We start from the raw sequence: 14,773 nt of genomic DNA, 5'->3' as shown, positions 1-14,773 counted from the left end.
GACATGATCCAGACGCTCAAAGGACCCCAAACCGAGGGAGTTCACAGGTAGCCGTGCTGAACCACCAGACAGGGACCTGTGAGTTCATTGTTGATACTGACCCATTTGATTTAGTGCAGAGCTTAGGGTCTTGCTTGATTTGGTTTCCAGTTTCTTCCAGTCAAGGGAACTCTACCCATCAAGAGTACATAAGTCTTGAAAAGAAAGCATGACCCTTCGACTCAACACTCATTCTCCCCAGCCACATTTCCATCAGAAACTTTGCCCCATTTCTTCGTAATCCTTCTCTAGGGCAGCCAAGTCTTCCCTGGCCTCTGCGAACTCGCCTTCCTCCATGCCTTCCCTGAGGTACCAGTGCAGAAACGCCCTCTTGGCATACATGAGGTCGAACTTGTGGTCCAGGCGGGCCCAGGCCTCCACGACGGCCGTGGTGTTGCTCAGCATGCACACGGCCCGCTGGACCCTGGCCAGGTCCCCTCCTGGCATCACCATGGGTGGCTGGTTGTTGATGCCCACCTTGAAACCAGTCGGACACCAATCCACAAACTGCACAGAGTTCCTTGACTTCATGGCTGCAATGGCTGCATTCACATCTTTGGGGACCACGTCCCCTCTGTAGAGTAGGCAGCAGGCCATGTACTTCCCCAGCTGAGGGTCGCACTTGACCAGCTGATTGGAGAAGTCAAAGCAAGCAGCTGTGATGTCGGACACAGAGAGCTCCTCACGGTAGGCATGGTCAGCAGAGATGATGGGGGCAAATGTTGTCATGGGGAAATGTATTCTTGGATAAGGTACTAGGTTGGTCTGGAATTCAATGAGGTCCACATTCAAGGGCCCTTCAAACCGGAGGGAAGCAGTAATGCAAGATACCGCCTGACCTATTAGCCTATTAATGCTGGCGTAAGAGGGGCGCTCGACACCGAGTTTATGGTGGCAGATGTCATAGATGGCCTCATTGTCCACCATGAAGGTGCAGTCCGAGTGCTCCAGGGTGGAGTGTGTGGTAAGGACGGAGTTGTAAGGCTCCACTACAGCAGTGGAGATCCTGGGGGCTGGATAGACAGAGAACTCCAATTTCGTCCTCCTGCTATATTCTATCGAGAGCTGCTCCATTAAGAGAGATGTAAATCCTGATCCGGTGCCTCCTCCAAAGCTTCGGAAAATCAAAAATCCCTGAAGTCCACTGCACTGCTCTGCCTGGGGAAAAAAAGGACAGGTGAGACCTGAGCTACATGAACCCAGAAGCAGTGGTAGTGGGAAGACAAGAAGTTCCCCTAAACAAACAAAACTTTCAGAAAGGACGGGTGTACCCTTATTAATGCCCCAGTAACACACACGAGTGGTTACCTGTGGGGTAGGGGAAGCGCTTTAGAATTTCACTATAAGCAAAGCATAAATATTCAACTGTCTTCAGCTGTCCTCCACGAATTTATCTGCATGTGACCTAAAGCAAGGTCTTTCTTAGTAACAAACAAAATGGCCAAATATTGAAGCAACCTACTCCCCACCCCCCAGAAGATGAAGTACCTATCACATCTACATCCAATCTACTAGCCGGTGTAAAAGGCATTGTATTGCTTAAGGATTATGCCAGACACCAAAAGATGTACTAGACAAAGGATTCCCCAGACGCAGGTCCTTAAAGAAGAGTTCACTGACAGTAACTAGAGTAACTAATCTCCTGGTAGGATGTGCCTCCTCTTAACTTCACGAATAATGGATATTACTGGAAAAGGACAAGTGTTAGGATGCTTTGGAAGTCTGTGATAACAAGGTGAGCCATGATGAGCGGGCAGAAGCAAGAGTAGAGGGGGGTTAGCCATTAAAAAGAAGGACATCCTGCCATCTGTCACAGCATGGATGGACATTAAGGGCATTATGCCAAGTGAGATAAGTCAGACACAGAAAGACAAATACCGTATCATCCCGTTCATATACGTGGAATCGGAAAATGTCAAACTCATAGAAACAGAAATTATGCTGAGCAAAATAAGTCAATCAGAGAAAGACAAGTATCATATGATCTCACTGATATGAGGAATTTGAGATTCCTCAAATGAAACAAGATGAAGCCGGAGAGGGAGATAAACCATAAGAGACTCTTAATCTCAGGAAACAAACTGAGGGTTGCTGGAGTGGAGGGGGTGAGAGGGATGGGGTGGCTGGGTGATGGACATTGGGGAGGGTATATGCTATGGTGAGCGCTAGGAATTGTAAGACTGATGAATCACAGAGCTGTAACCCCTGAAACAAGTAATACATTATATGTCAATTAAAAAAAAAGAGAAATGGAAAGTAGCACAGTATCTGCTGTGTAACGGGGAAATGTTGGTCGGAGGACACAGACTTCCAGTTAGAAGATGAGTCAGTTATGGGGAACTAATGGAGAGCATGGTGACTTTGGTTAACAATACTGTGCTGTATGCTTGAAAGTTGCTAAGAGAGTGGATTTAAACATTGTCACCCCCCCCACATACACACACGACAACTGTCCTGTGGCCATCACTGTGAAAATATGTGTGTATCAAATCATCACGTGGTACACCTTAAACTGACACGATGTTGTATCTCAATAGAGCAGTGGGATAAACCAAAATATTTCCTTCTTCACCCTTCCTATAAAACAAAGCGTCATCAAAGCCAACAGCAAGGCGCTTCCCGGCTGTGAGCTTCCGCGGGAGAGGCTGGTGGCAGTGACCCGGGGGTAGGAATCACGGTGCTGTCTGGAAGGCAGATCCCAGGCACTCAGGTATGGCCCCCGACTAAGGAGAAAGGGGCCACTTGCCAGCTTTCGGATCCTCTCTAGCACAAGGTCGATGATCTCAGACCCCACAGAGTAGCGACCGCGGGCGTAGTTGTTCGCGGCGTCTTCCTTCCCGCTGACGAGCTGCTCTGGGTGGAAGAGTGAGCGGTGCTGGCCAGCTCGAATCCCATCTGCAGAGGGGACATGAGGTCAGCATGCGCCACTCCAACTGCTAGCCCTTTGCCGATTCAACTGTCAGCCCAATGCCAATTTCCCCAGTGTTGCGGTAAAGAAAGGGCCCTCAGCCGCTGAGCTGGCCTTCCTGAGTCTAGGAACAGTATCATTATTTCCAGACAAATTGAAAGTACGTTTTCCCATTGTAGACCCTTTGTTAGTTTCTTACAGCTGCTGTAACAAATTACAACACACTTGGTGGCTGGAAACAAGAGAAATGTTTGCTCTCACCGGTGGTTCAGGAGGCCGGAAGTCCAAAGTCAAGGTGTTGGCAGGGTTGGTTCCTGCCCGAGGTCTCAGGAAGAAGCTGTTCCTCGGCTTAGGGCTGCACCACTCGTGCCTGCCACCATCATGCATGCCCACCCCCCACACACTGGGTCCCCTCTTCCTCTCATAAGGACACAGACCCCTGGAGTTAGGGCTGACCCCAATCCCGTAGGATCTAACTTAGTACACTGGCAAAGACCTTCTTTCCAAATAAAGGCATATTCCGAGGTTCTAGGTGGACACCGATTTTTAAGAGACACTCTTCAAACCCTGTGACACTCTGGTATTCTAAGGCAAGTATTTCTATCTACAAATAGCCAACTGAGTGCCGGAAAAGCAGGGAAAAGTGGACTGATCTAAATTATTACTAGTCTGCTTTAAAAAAGAGGCTTTAACAAAGAAGGTGTGAAGAGCTCGAATGCCCACCCAACTCGAATGCAATTGATACAAACGCAAGAAGCAGGGAAATTGGGGTTAAGATGCTGGCAGTCTTCAACCCAGCCAAGGGCAACTCCTGCCTGGTTTTCCTCCTTTTAAAAACCTGCTCAGCATGAGAAAATACCCAAACACAGGTGTCTAGGGCCCATGCCCTGCTCCCCAAGCCTAGAATTACCCGGATAGCACGACTCCTACAGAATCACGCATCGGTGTTTGAAGGCTAAGCAGGCTCTGGGAACGTTCCCCAGGTTACAGGGGGACACGGTGCTGCACAGTATCCAAGAGCATGTGTCCAAGAATCCATTTCCCAGGTTCACGGTTTCCTTTGTCACTTGGCTATCCAGCAGTTCCTTAGCATCCCTAAATATCAATGACCTCACCTCACATATAAGGATAACAAGACCTACCCCCCTGAGCTACTAGGAGGATTACATGAGATCATAGGGCACAATGCAGAGCCCATATGGCAACGATTATAAATAATAATGACACAATTGCCTTCAAGACATGTACCTATCCTAATACCTCATTGGCCTCATCACCAGATACCTATAGATAGTCCTAGAAGCTCACTGCCTAAGGGGAAACACTCAATTTCTAAGAAAGAGACGGGATGGCAATCTCAATTCACCTTGCTCTCCTGTCCATGACCATGAATTTCTAACCACAATTTTGTACACCTCCAAACGCTTAAATTTACTAGAATTGATTTAAAGGACTCTTAAGTAACATACACACAACAAAAAAGTAAACAAAAAGACAAACCAAAAAAACCAAGAAAGTGGAAAGTTTTAAAAGGTGTATTTATAAACACAATGTAAGTGGGCATATAACTCTGGGTGGACTCTTTGCTTCTCACCTGCGGCTAATAAGGCTGAGTTCAAGCTAAGAGGGGAATTTCTGGAATTTTGGAAGCCTGCTTCTTCGTGGTAATGTCCAGTGGAGATCTTGAGGGTCATCCATAAATTCTTTCAGTAAAAACCACTTTCTTGGAGATCAGTGATTATAGCACTGCCATTTATGAGCACACCCAAGCTGTCCACTCTCACTTCCTGGCACTTTTTCCACTTGGCTCAGAGACGTGAGCATCTGGCCCAGCGTCCTTAACCAGCATCCTCAGGGAGTTCAATGGTATTTAAACATGATTATTTGACAGTTCCTTGCTCCCTTACTTTCAATGCTATTAGCCCCCGTCCACTGGAAATCACTCACAACTGTCCCCCCGCCAAAATCTTAAAGATGCAAAATCCTTTCTCCAACCAAACTTCCTTACTTCCCCCTTCTTGCCCATGACCCAGCTCGACAATCTTTCCAGCTTCCTGTCCCCATCGCTCTCCTACTCACACCCTTTCCTGTTCAAGGTGCGCGTTCCTCCACGCCTCTGGGAAGCTGGCAACGCTGCTCCCTGGGTCGAAGATGTTTGACGGCTCCCCAGCTATTCATCCCTTCCTCGGGGATACCTCTGCACCTCACAGACATTTCAATTGTTATTAGGTTGATTCGGAGGACGCTGACATTTTTTACGTAAAAAATAATCGACCGTGGGCAATTTTATATGGCTCAACTGAACACGTGTGTTAGTGTTGCTACGACCATTTACATTTTCTTCTCCACTAGCTTATGCTACTTTTTTGTTAAGAGAGAATGGCTTTTTATTAGTTCACAAACCTGGGGTCAAATCCAGTTCTACCTTCGATAGCTCAGCAATCTAAGGCCAGTTCTATGACCTGCCCAAGACTCAGCTTCTTCATCTGTTAATGGAGTATAGCAATAAGGTTTCCTGACACAATTGTTGAAAGGATTATAGGAAAATATCTGTGTGGTTCCTCACTAATAAACAGTAGCTTCTGTGGACTGAATGTTTGTGTCTCCTCAGGATCCATACTTTGAAGCCCTCCCCACAGTGTGGTGATGTTAGGAGGTGGGGCCTTAGGGAGGTGACTGGGCCATGAGGGTGGGGCCCTCGTGAAAGGGGTCAGTGCCCTTGCAAGAGACCAGCTGTGAGGACATGGTGAGAAGGCAGCCGTCTGCAAATTGGGAAGAAAGCGCTCATCAGACACCAACCACGCTGCCACCCTAGTCTTGGACTTCCCACCTCCACAACAGTGAGAAGTAAATTTCTGTGGTTTAAGCCCCCAGTCGACGGTATTTTGTTAAAATGGCCTGAACTCACTAGGACAGTAGGAGAGAAGGGCTGGAAGGTACGGACATTTGTTCATCCCTATGCTCCTCTCCATTACCTAGCTGGAATAAATGTTCATTGAATTCACTGAATGATGTTAAATTCTTTCTCATCACGACCTGGAGCTCCCACCGTTTTCATCTTCCACCCCTCCTCCCTTCACGTTAGCTTCACTGGTCTGCTCACACGGCCTGGCCCTGTGATCAGAGCCATGCACTTGCCACCAGCCCCACATCCCTGCCCACCCTGCCTCGCATATCATGGGCACCATCCACCCCAGCTGTGCTCTCTACCCCTTCGGGCCCACACTCAGCACACCCTTCACACTTCCCTTGACCCTCTGTCCTCTTCTCCAAATGTGCATTAAACCTCTTCTTTCTCTGAGTTCTCACACAGCATCACCCCATTATTCTAATCACAGAACTCTTGATGAACACCTTCCTCCTTACCACAAACTCCTCAGTCTCTACCTAGAGAAGGAGATGCACGACCCACCCTCTCCATGCTTCAGGTCCCCTCACTCACTCTGAACCCTCCTCCCTCCCTCCCCTCCCTCTCTCCTTTGTTCTGCCTACAAATATCTTCAGTAGAATTCTACTCCACAATTACAACTAAAAGTCACCTTTCCTTCCTTCTAAAACCATTCGGGCTGGCTTTGAACAAGATCACCTACTTTCACAGCCTTTTAATATCATCTCTGTAGGATAACTTCTCACTGAACACCTCTGATTCCCCATCTTCTACCAGGACCAACCTGTGGACACTTCAAATTCCTCATGCCCAAATGGAACTTATCTACTCCCACAAACCTAGGTCCCCCTCTGGAATTCCTATGTCATTTATCAATCCCATTATTGAAACAGTGAAATCTGAGTGGCACCTCTGAATTCTCTCTAGAACATTCATTGACACGTAATCCGCTCCTCTGTTTTAGATGAGTGTCTCTCAAATCTATGTTCTCTTTTCCATACTCGGTATATACATCACAAAACCTTGTAACTTTCTCCAATCCACTCTTTCCAGATCAGTACCTGGCACTTTAGCAGGTGCTAAAGAAATGTTGAATAAATTAATGAATAAATCTCTATGATTAATGTTATTGAAGTATAGTTCTCAATCTGTCTTTTCCCTGCTCTAAAATCTTTACTGGCCCCCTATATTTCCTATCAGGTTCACACCACACAAATTATTCAAGGAAATTCCATAGTCGGCCTCCACTCCAGTTTATGCCTTCTGTGACTCTGATATATCAACATCCTCCCCCTTTTCAAGCTGAAACAATATTCACAGGTATCTGAATGTGTCTTTGCTTGTGCTTTCCAGCCTCTCTCACCTCTGAACTGTTAAAATCCTCTTACCCAGTCTTCAGGACTCAAACAGAGTATCACTTTGTCCATAAAGTCTTCTCTGATCTCTTCCAGAGGTAAGGCTCATGCCCTCACTTCCTTCAGATCCCTACGTGTCACCTTCTCTACAAGGCCTTCCTCGGCATTCCTTAAGAAAAAGCACCTCCCACCACTCACACAACATTCCCTATCCCTGTGGCCCTGCTTTATTCTTCTCCATGCCACTGATCACAACATCAGGCACATGATTTGGTTTTTACAGGTCTGCACCCCACTAGAATGTAGGTTCCATGAAGACTCAGAGTATATACACCTCTAATATCAAGAATAGTGCCTTGCACGTCTGAGGCTCTCTAATGTGCTGAGAAGAACAAGGAAAATCAGTGCCTTCTCCTAAAACCTGGAGCTTATGCCTTTTTGTTTGGACCAGCTCCAGATCCTCAAAACTGCCCTCTCTCTACGCTGTATTCTAGAGGATTGGGGAATTTCTTCTGGTCTCTTCCTGCCATGTATCTCTGCCCTGACTTGCTTATTAGCTTCTGATTCCAGATCCTAAGCCTCCTATTTGCCTAGCATCTTCGGATTGGTGCAAGTTAAAATACCTGCTACAAAAAAAAAAAAATATCTGCTACAATATTCGTAATACTGAGATGTGGCCTTTCACGCTGCTTCTTTAGCTACATTTACCAAAATCCTCTGGGGACATATTCCACTCTGCCCAGGTTTCTGGGATACCAGATTCCAGCTAAAGCTCACAGTTGCAAACCCCCATTTGTCTGAAACAAAAATGGAGATATTCTCTTCAGGCACTTAGAACTCAAGTCAGAAGACAACGTAACTGCCTCTCTTAGCCTCCATACGAATCTCACCTGTTCTTGAAGCCACCAATATTTCCTTATTTTTAATCCTTTCACACCCAGCAAACACAGAAACTGCATTTAGGAGTCCTGGCCTAAACAGTTCTTACCCTCCCTCCCACCCCGTACTAACACTTTCCATCGTTTCCTTCCCATGGACGTCGATCTACTTTCACCATCAGTTACTTGACCTGACCTGGTTCTGATAAGGAAATGAACTCCAATCCAGTGTGTACAGACTGCTTTTTCCAAAGATGGCCACAAGAACGTTTTCCATCTCTCATATGCTTCTAGAACCTCGCTCTTTCTACATCAAGAGGTGAGTCTCTATTCTCTCCCTGGTTGGATCTCTGTAATGGGCTCAAGCCATCAAACAACGGCAATGAAACACTGGGACTTCCGAGCCTAGATTAGAAAAATGCCATGGACTTCTGCCTTGTGCTCATGTGATGCTTGCTCTTGGAACCGAGCTGCCATGCCATGTTTCTGGACAAGATACTACAAAGTCTGCCATTAATAATCATAAAGTTGTACTGATTTCCCCACAGTTAGATTTGTCTGGTTCCTTGCCTCTTTGGAATCATGTTCAGGTAATGCCAAATTTCAGATTCTTTGTTGAAACCTTCTAGCAACTGGCTTTCAAATCCAAGAAAAAATCTAATCTTCTGTGACAACAGATGTGTGTAGAGAAGTTAACAAGGTTTGAATTTGTTTCATCACACAGAAAAAGAAGGCTAAGCAAGTACTCCCTTTGGGTATGTTTCATGCCGATCACCTTAAGTGGTCACAAGTGAACTTCTAGATTTAAAAAATGTCCCCATGAGCCTATTCAAACAGATCCATATAATCTGAGGATTCCATCCACTGGTACTGGATTTGTTAGCTTTGAGTGTGGACCTGGTTGAATGCATGCCTTACATTACCTATAACAGCGGGCTCCAGATCCATGAAGAGTGCTCTGGGCACGTGCTTCCCAGCTCTCGTCTCACAAAAGAAGGTATTGAAAGATGCATCCATATGCTCCATGTTCTCACTTTCCAGTTGATCCTTTCTACTGTTGAGAACAACGCCATCTGGCTGGATTCCATGTTCCAGGCAATAGAGTTCCCAGCAAGCATCCCCAATCTGGATACCAGCTTGGCCAATGTGGATGGAAAGGCACTCCCTCTGAAATAAGCCGGAGGAAGTTAGAACTAATAGCCTTTCTAGATAACAGGAGCTTGGTCACTCAGTAATGCTGCTCACAGTCGATAGAAACCAAGCTCGCATATGCCAACAAGAGAAATGTATGATAAGGCTAATTGAAAGTGTCTCATGGAAACCAAAAACCAGGGCACAGGTACGCAAAGGACTCCCATTTTACTGAAAGATTTCTTTCAACAACATAATTTAAGGATATTTTTTGTTTAACGGGTTAAGTGTGAGTTAAGAATATATATACATAATATACTATATATGTATAAAATCAAGCTGCCTCACCCAGAAAAATATTAGCTAGTTACCAGAAAGGAATAAAACCAAAAATCAATGTATAACCTTGACATATATTAAAACCATTGCAATTAAAGATGTTATTTTCATATCTTGAGATTTTATATTTACTATTCATATGTGCTCTAAAGAAGGAAGGATGTTCTAAGCATAAGAGTAATGGAAAATTTACCAAGGGAACATGTAATAGATTTCACAACCCAAAAATGTAAAAACTCAATATTGTAATAAAGAAGAATAATGATGTATACAAAAAATGACTTATATATAGTCCTTCATAGTAAGAGCTATCAATAAGGCAATTTTATATACATTTTAATTAAAAAAAAAACACTTGAGGGGCGCCAGGCTGCCTCAGTCAGCAGAGCATGTGATGCTTGATCTCAGGGTTGTAAGTTCAAGCCCCACGTTGGGTGAAGAAATTATTTAAAAATAAAATCTTTAAAAACCCAACCAAACACTTGAGATAACTAGTATATAAATAGGCAGATGACATACACAGATGGATTATTTTTAAAAATCTAAAAATGCAAAGATTTAGGCACAAGGGCATTCACAGTATTATTATTTATAAAGTGAGGATCAAGAACCAATCTACATTTGCTTTTGTTGGGCATTTGAAGAAAGAGTTATGCAACCCTTAAAAGTTTACCCCCAAAATTTTATGACATGGGAAAAGCTTATGATAAAAATGAAGTAAAAGTTATGCAAGTCATATAATTGTATATAAAGTATGATATCAAATACATTAAAAAATAAGCAGAGAAAAAGATCTATAAATGCATCAAATATGGGGGCGCCTGGGTGTCTGCCTTCGGCTCACGTCATGATCCCAGGGTCCTGGGATCGAGCCCCATGTCGGACTCCCTGTTCAGCGGGGAGTCTGCTTCTCCCTCTCCCACTCCCCCTGCTTGTATTCCCTCTCTCGCTGTCTCTCTCTCTCTCTGTCAAATAATAAATAAATAAAATCTTTAAAATAAAATAAAATAAAATGCATCAAATATTAACTGTCATTATATCTGGGCAGTGGTTTTTTTCCTTGTTTAAACTCTACTGTTTTCCATCACCCTCATCAGCCTCCACTCTCCCATCCCACATTTAAATCACCATTCACATCTTTCTTTTTAAAGGCCAACAACCATTTTGGTCTTTTAAACAGACATGAATATGTACTCATCTAAGAGAAGGAAAGAAAAAGTTAGATCCTAAAAAACCACAAGGGCAGCAATCGTGCATCTGAATGTTGTTGGGTTCTGGTTGCCAGTGGGCATGGGACGGGTCTAGGTGGGGGGCTCGTGGGGTGAGCAGCCTGTTCTCCACATCATCGGGGCCCTGCCAGCTGTTCACCTACTGAGCTGATCGGCAGCCCTGCCCTTGTCCAGGCTGTTCTTCCCCTAGACAAGGTCTGAGATTCAACCACGAAAAGACCACTAGTCCAGGGAGGGAGGGAGCTCTGGGCGGTCACAGCCCTGCAATCTGACTTGGACTCTGTTCCCGCTCCGCCGCATCAAGCCCTCATACTTTGTCTCCTTGATTCACAAGGCTTAACACAGCCCTCTCTGCTTTATGAGGAATTCAAGCTCACTACTTGAGTAGAACTTGCCCCTTGTTTCTTCTCCGTGCATTTCCGGGTCTCTCATGACAAAGGCTGTGAGCTCAATTCAGAAAGCACCTCACTCAGCACCAACCCGGATTCCAACCTCTGACCGGCACATAAAAAAAATCAAACCGCATGCACCATCATGAACAAGCTTCTAACATGCTTGTCTGCAAAGTTCGGCCTCACTCCTCCCACATCTGCTGGACTGCAAATGATCTCAGTGCGTTAGCTACTGTAATCAGATCCAAACTCCCTAGATTTAGATAAAAATGCTGGATGGGAGGTGCATTTCATGGTTTCCCCATCATTGGACCCACTTACATGTCGATTTCTCTCACAGCACCCCCCAACTTACCGCCCAGGCCACGGGGGGTGCACATGCATTTGCTCCAAGTACTCACAGAAAAAATAATCACCAATGTGGAAAAGCAATTGCTGCTCTTCACGAGGTCTGTTACCCAAGGGGCACAGACGTTCAGACATGGTCATGATACTACCCTTGTGAACCTGGCAGGAATACCTGGCCCAAGAAGGACCAATCATACCCTTCCTGGTTTGAGAAGCAGCTGAGTTTATGACGTAACTGTGTTCCAGGGCACAGAAGGCTATCTTCACCTTCTTCTCTTAGCCATTCTCTCCTTTCCAAACTGTCTGTTAAACATTAGTCACACTGTCAGATTGTAAACTGCCCATTCAATATCAATATTATCAATCACATCACGTTAGCTGCTACAATGCCTATCTGAATTACTAGGAAGGCACAATTTTCTAATTAACTTTTTATTTTGAGATAAAGATAAGTAATAGATTGATAGGCAGTTGTAAGAAAGAATAAAGATCTCATGTGCCCCGTACCCATTTTCCCCAGCGTTAGTATCTTGCAAGATGATACAGAACAATATCACCCCCAGAATACCAAAATTTAGTCAAGCTACAGAACGTTTCCGTGACCACAGGGATCCCTCATGCAGGAAGGCATAATGTTTAAGAGCAAAACAACTTCAACATCCTTAAAATGTTGGAGAGAGAGAGAGTCCAAGGGGGTGAGAACATCAAAGATGAGAAATCAGAATGAAAAGCTGCTTCCATTAAGAATTTAAAATTCTAAGATACCAAAAACTACTGGGACTAGCACATAAGACATTAAAGGGAAAGTGGATCTTAAGAGATGATCCCCCAACAGGAATTACTGTAAGTAACTATGTTCATTGTTGTCCCCCAAGAACGAAACTCGAGAGAGGACGAGAAGATGTCCGTGAACTTTACCCTGCCATGCATTTATGAGCTTAGCAATGATGACCTGGGTCTGAAGTCCCCAGAAACTCTAAAAGCATAACTAAAAGTGAAACAATTGATTTCTACAAAACAATCAGCACAGCAGGTTTAAAACAAACATAACTAAAGGAAGGAGGGGTTCTCGTTTCAACACTTCAGTTAAAAGCAGTATTTAACATGCACATCCACTAAGCTTTTCCTAAAAGCAGCAAAACCACAGATGAACAGACGAGAGCTTATCCAAATCTGCCTCAAACACAGTTACTGGAAGAAGCAAATGCCTCCTTAAAAATTTCTTCTCTTGTATTACAAATGTATTAAGGATAGTTTGGCAGGGAAGAGGGCCAAGTATGATGAGTAAGATTTGCTACAACACCGCGGCAACACTGATAAGCGCGTACGAGGATCCTAGCCACTTACCATGCTGATCTGGAGGTACCCCTGCTGGGCTGCTGCAATGACGAGCCGCACGCCCAGGCAGACTTTATCACAGGGCAGGAAATGACTCCACCTGAGGGCTGCGACACCTGCTTCACTTAAAGCAGTACAGCCCCTTCTTGGTTTTTCTGTTCTCTTCCCCAGAGCGGCCGTGCGGGACCTGAACAGCCTGAGATACTCTGTGCACAACTACAGGTGGTATCCTTAGAGCTTACCCAAATCTACTTCCAACTTAAACCTGTTTTGGTTAAAAATAACAGTTGTCTCCTTAAAAAAATCCTCCTCCTGGATTAAGAATGTATTAAGCATGGATGGGGAAAGAGTAGGAGTAAAATTTGCTGCAACGGCCAACAGCTTTTTCTAGCACATAAGTACTACATGAGTATCTTTTTTTTTTTTTTTTAAAGATTTTATTTATTTATTTGACAGAGAGAGACACATTGAGAGAGGAGCACAGGCAGGGGGAGTGGAGGGGGGAGAGGCAGGCTTCCCGCCGAGCGGGGAGCCCGATGTGGGGCTCGATCCCAGGACCCTGGGACCATGACCTGAGCCGAAGGCAGACGCTTAACGACTGAGCCACCCAGGCGCCCCTACATGAGTATCTTTAAGTAAGATTCAAACAATCCCTGGGGACATAGAGCAAACCAACAAAGTATCCTTTTTACCTCCCATCTCCTACTCATGCGCCTTGACCGTGACCACCATGACTTCCAAATGTATGAGGATTTTCTACATTTCGGTTATTACTAATTTTATTATTTGTTCTATTCTAAATTGTGATATTATTATATATAACATACACCTATACCGTTATTTTTGATTATTTGAGTTAAGATCAGAGAACATACTCTAAATGATTTCTCTCTTTACATATGTGTCAAGACAACCCTGATGTTCTGCTATATGGCCAATTTTTTAAAATGTTCTGTGAATGCTTGAAAAGAATGTATTCTGTAGTTTGTTGGATGCAATGTTTTATATACACATTTCAAACTGATTTACTGTGTAGTCTAAATTTTCAGTATTGATTCCTTTTAAAGATGTGTTAAATTTTTTCCATTATGATTGTTGATTGTTTCTCTTTCTGACAATTTTTGCTTTATATATTTTGAGGCTATGTTATTAAGAACATGTGAATTTTAAATTGTTAGATTTTCTATGGAATTGAAACATTCTATCACTTTATTTTATTTTTTTTAAAGATTTTATTTATTTGAGAGAGAGAGGGAGAACATGAGGAGGGGGACGGTCAGAGAGAGGGGGAGAAAGGGGCTCCCCACTGAGCAGGAAGCCTGACATGGGACTCGATCCCAGGACCCTGAAATCATGACCTGAGCCAAAGGCAGATGCTTAACCAACTGAGCCACTCAGGTGCCCCCACATTCTATCATTTTAAAATGACTATACCTACGAATGATTTTGCTTTAAACTCTTTATTATAATAGTAATATTATTACTTTAATATAGTTTTCTTGGTTAGTGTCTGAATGATGTCTTCTCTGTCATTTTACATTCTTAGAATTTAGAAACCTTTCAGTATTCTCATATTCTTGATGTGTCCTTTGTAAGCATAATGTACCTGAATTTTTTCCTTTTTATCTTTTAATTGAAGAATTTAGTCCATTACATTTAATGCAATAACTAATATAGCTGGGTTTAGATATCTTACTTTGTGCTTTTATCTTATTTCTGTTTGTCCCCATGTTCTAGGTTATCTTTTGGCATCCTTTCTTTTGTACCAGTGAAATGTATTTAAGCCTACAGGGCATTATTGTTGTTGTTTCATAAAAATCAATGTTTGTTTTACCACTTTCTTTGCTTCTCATTCCTTCTCCCACTTTTTTTTTTCTTTTACTTCTGTCTGAAGTAAATCCTTCAGAATTTCCTTGAGTGAGGTCTTTC

The 14,773-nt window shown here is 43.9% G+C and overlaps 1 protein-coding gene across 1 annotated transcript; it reads right to left on the bottom strand.

Annotated features, from left to right (window-relative positions):
• Nucleotides 1-252: 252 nt before the first annotated feature.
• On the bottom strand, nucleotides 253-12,554 carry TUBAL3 (tubulin alpha like 3). The gene is made up of 4 exons (XM_044915551.1): nucleotides 12,535-12,554; nucleotides 8,991-9,232; nucleotides 2,782-2,934; nucleotides 253-1,193 (listed from the first exon to the last, which is right to left on the bottom strand). The coding sequence occupies exons 1-4, from the start codon at nucleotides 12,552-12,554 to the stop codon at nucleotides 253-255; spliced, it is 1,356 nt and encodes a 451-aa protein (XP_044771486.1).
• Between the last annotated feature and the right edge of the window lie 2,219 nt (nucleotides 12,555-14,773).

This window comes from Neomonachus schauinslandi, chromosome 5 (assembly GCF_002201575.2).
Source record: "Neomonachus schauinslandi chromosome 5, ASM220157v2, whole genome shotgun sequence".
Taxonomy (NCBI): Eukaryota; Metazoa; Chordata; class Mammalia; order Carnivora; family Phocidae; genus Neomonachus; species Neomonachus schauinslandi.
This window is presented reverse-complemented; position numbering and strand designations above follow the sequence as displayed.

Bases quoted from the DNA above. Each gene is read 5' to 3' on its own strand.
- TUBAL3 (XM_044915551.1), bottom strand. From the start codon at position 12,554: ATGTTTGTTTTAAACCTGCT. The intron at 9,233-12,534 runs GTGCTGATTGTT...CTTATTTCAGAG, and splicing joins ATGTTTGTTTTAAACCTGCT to GGAGTGCCTTTCCATCCACA. The intron at 2,935-8,990 runs GTAATGTAAGGC...TCCCCTCTGCAG, and splicing joins TCTGGAGCCCGCTGTTATAG to ATGGGATTCGAGCTGGCCAG.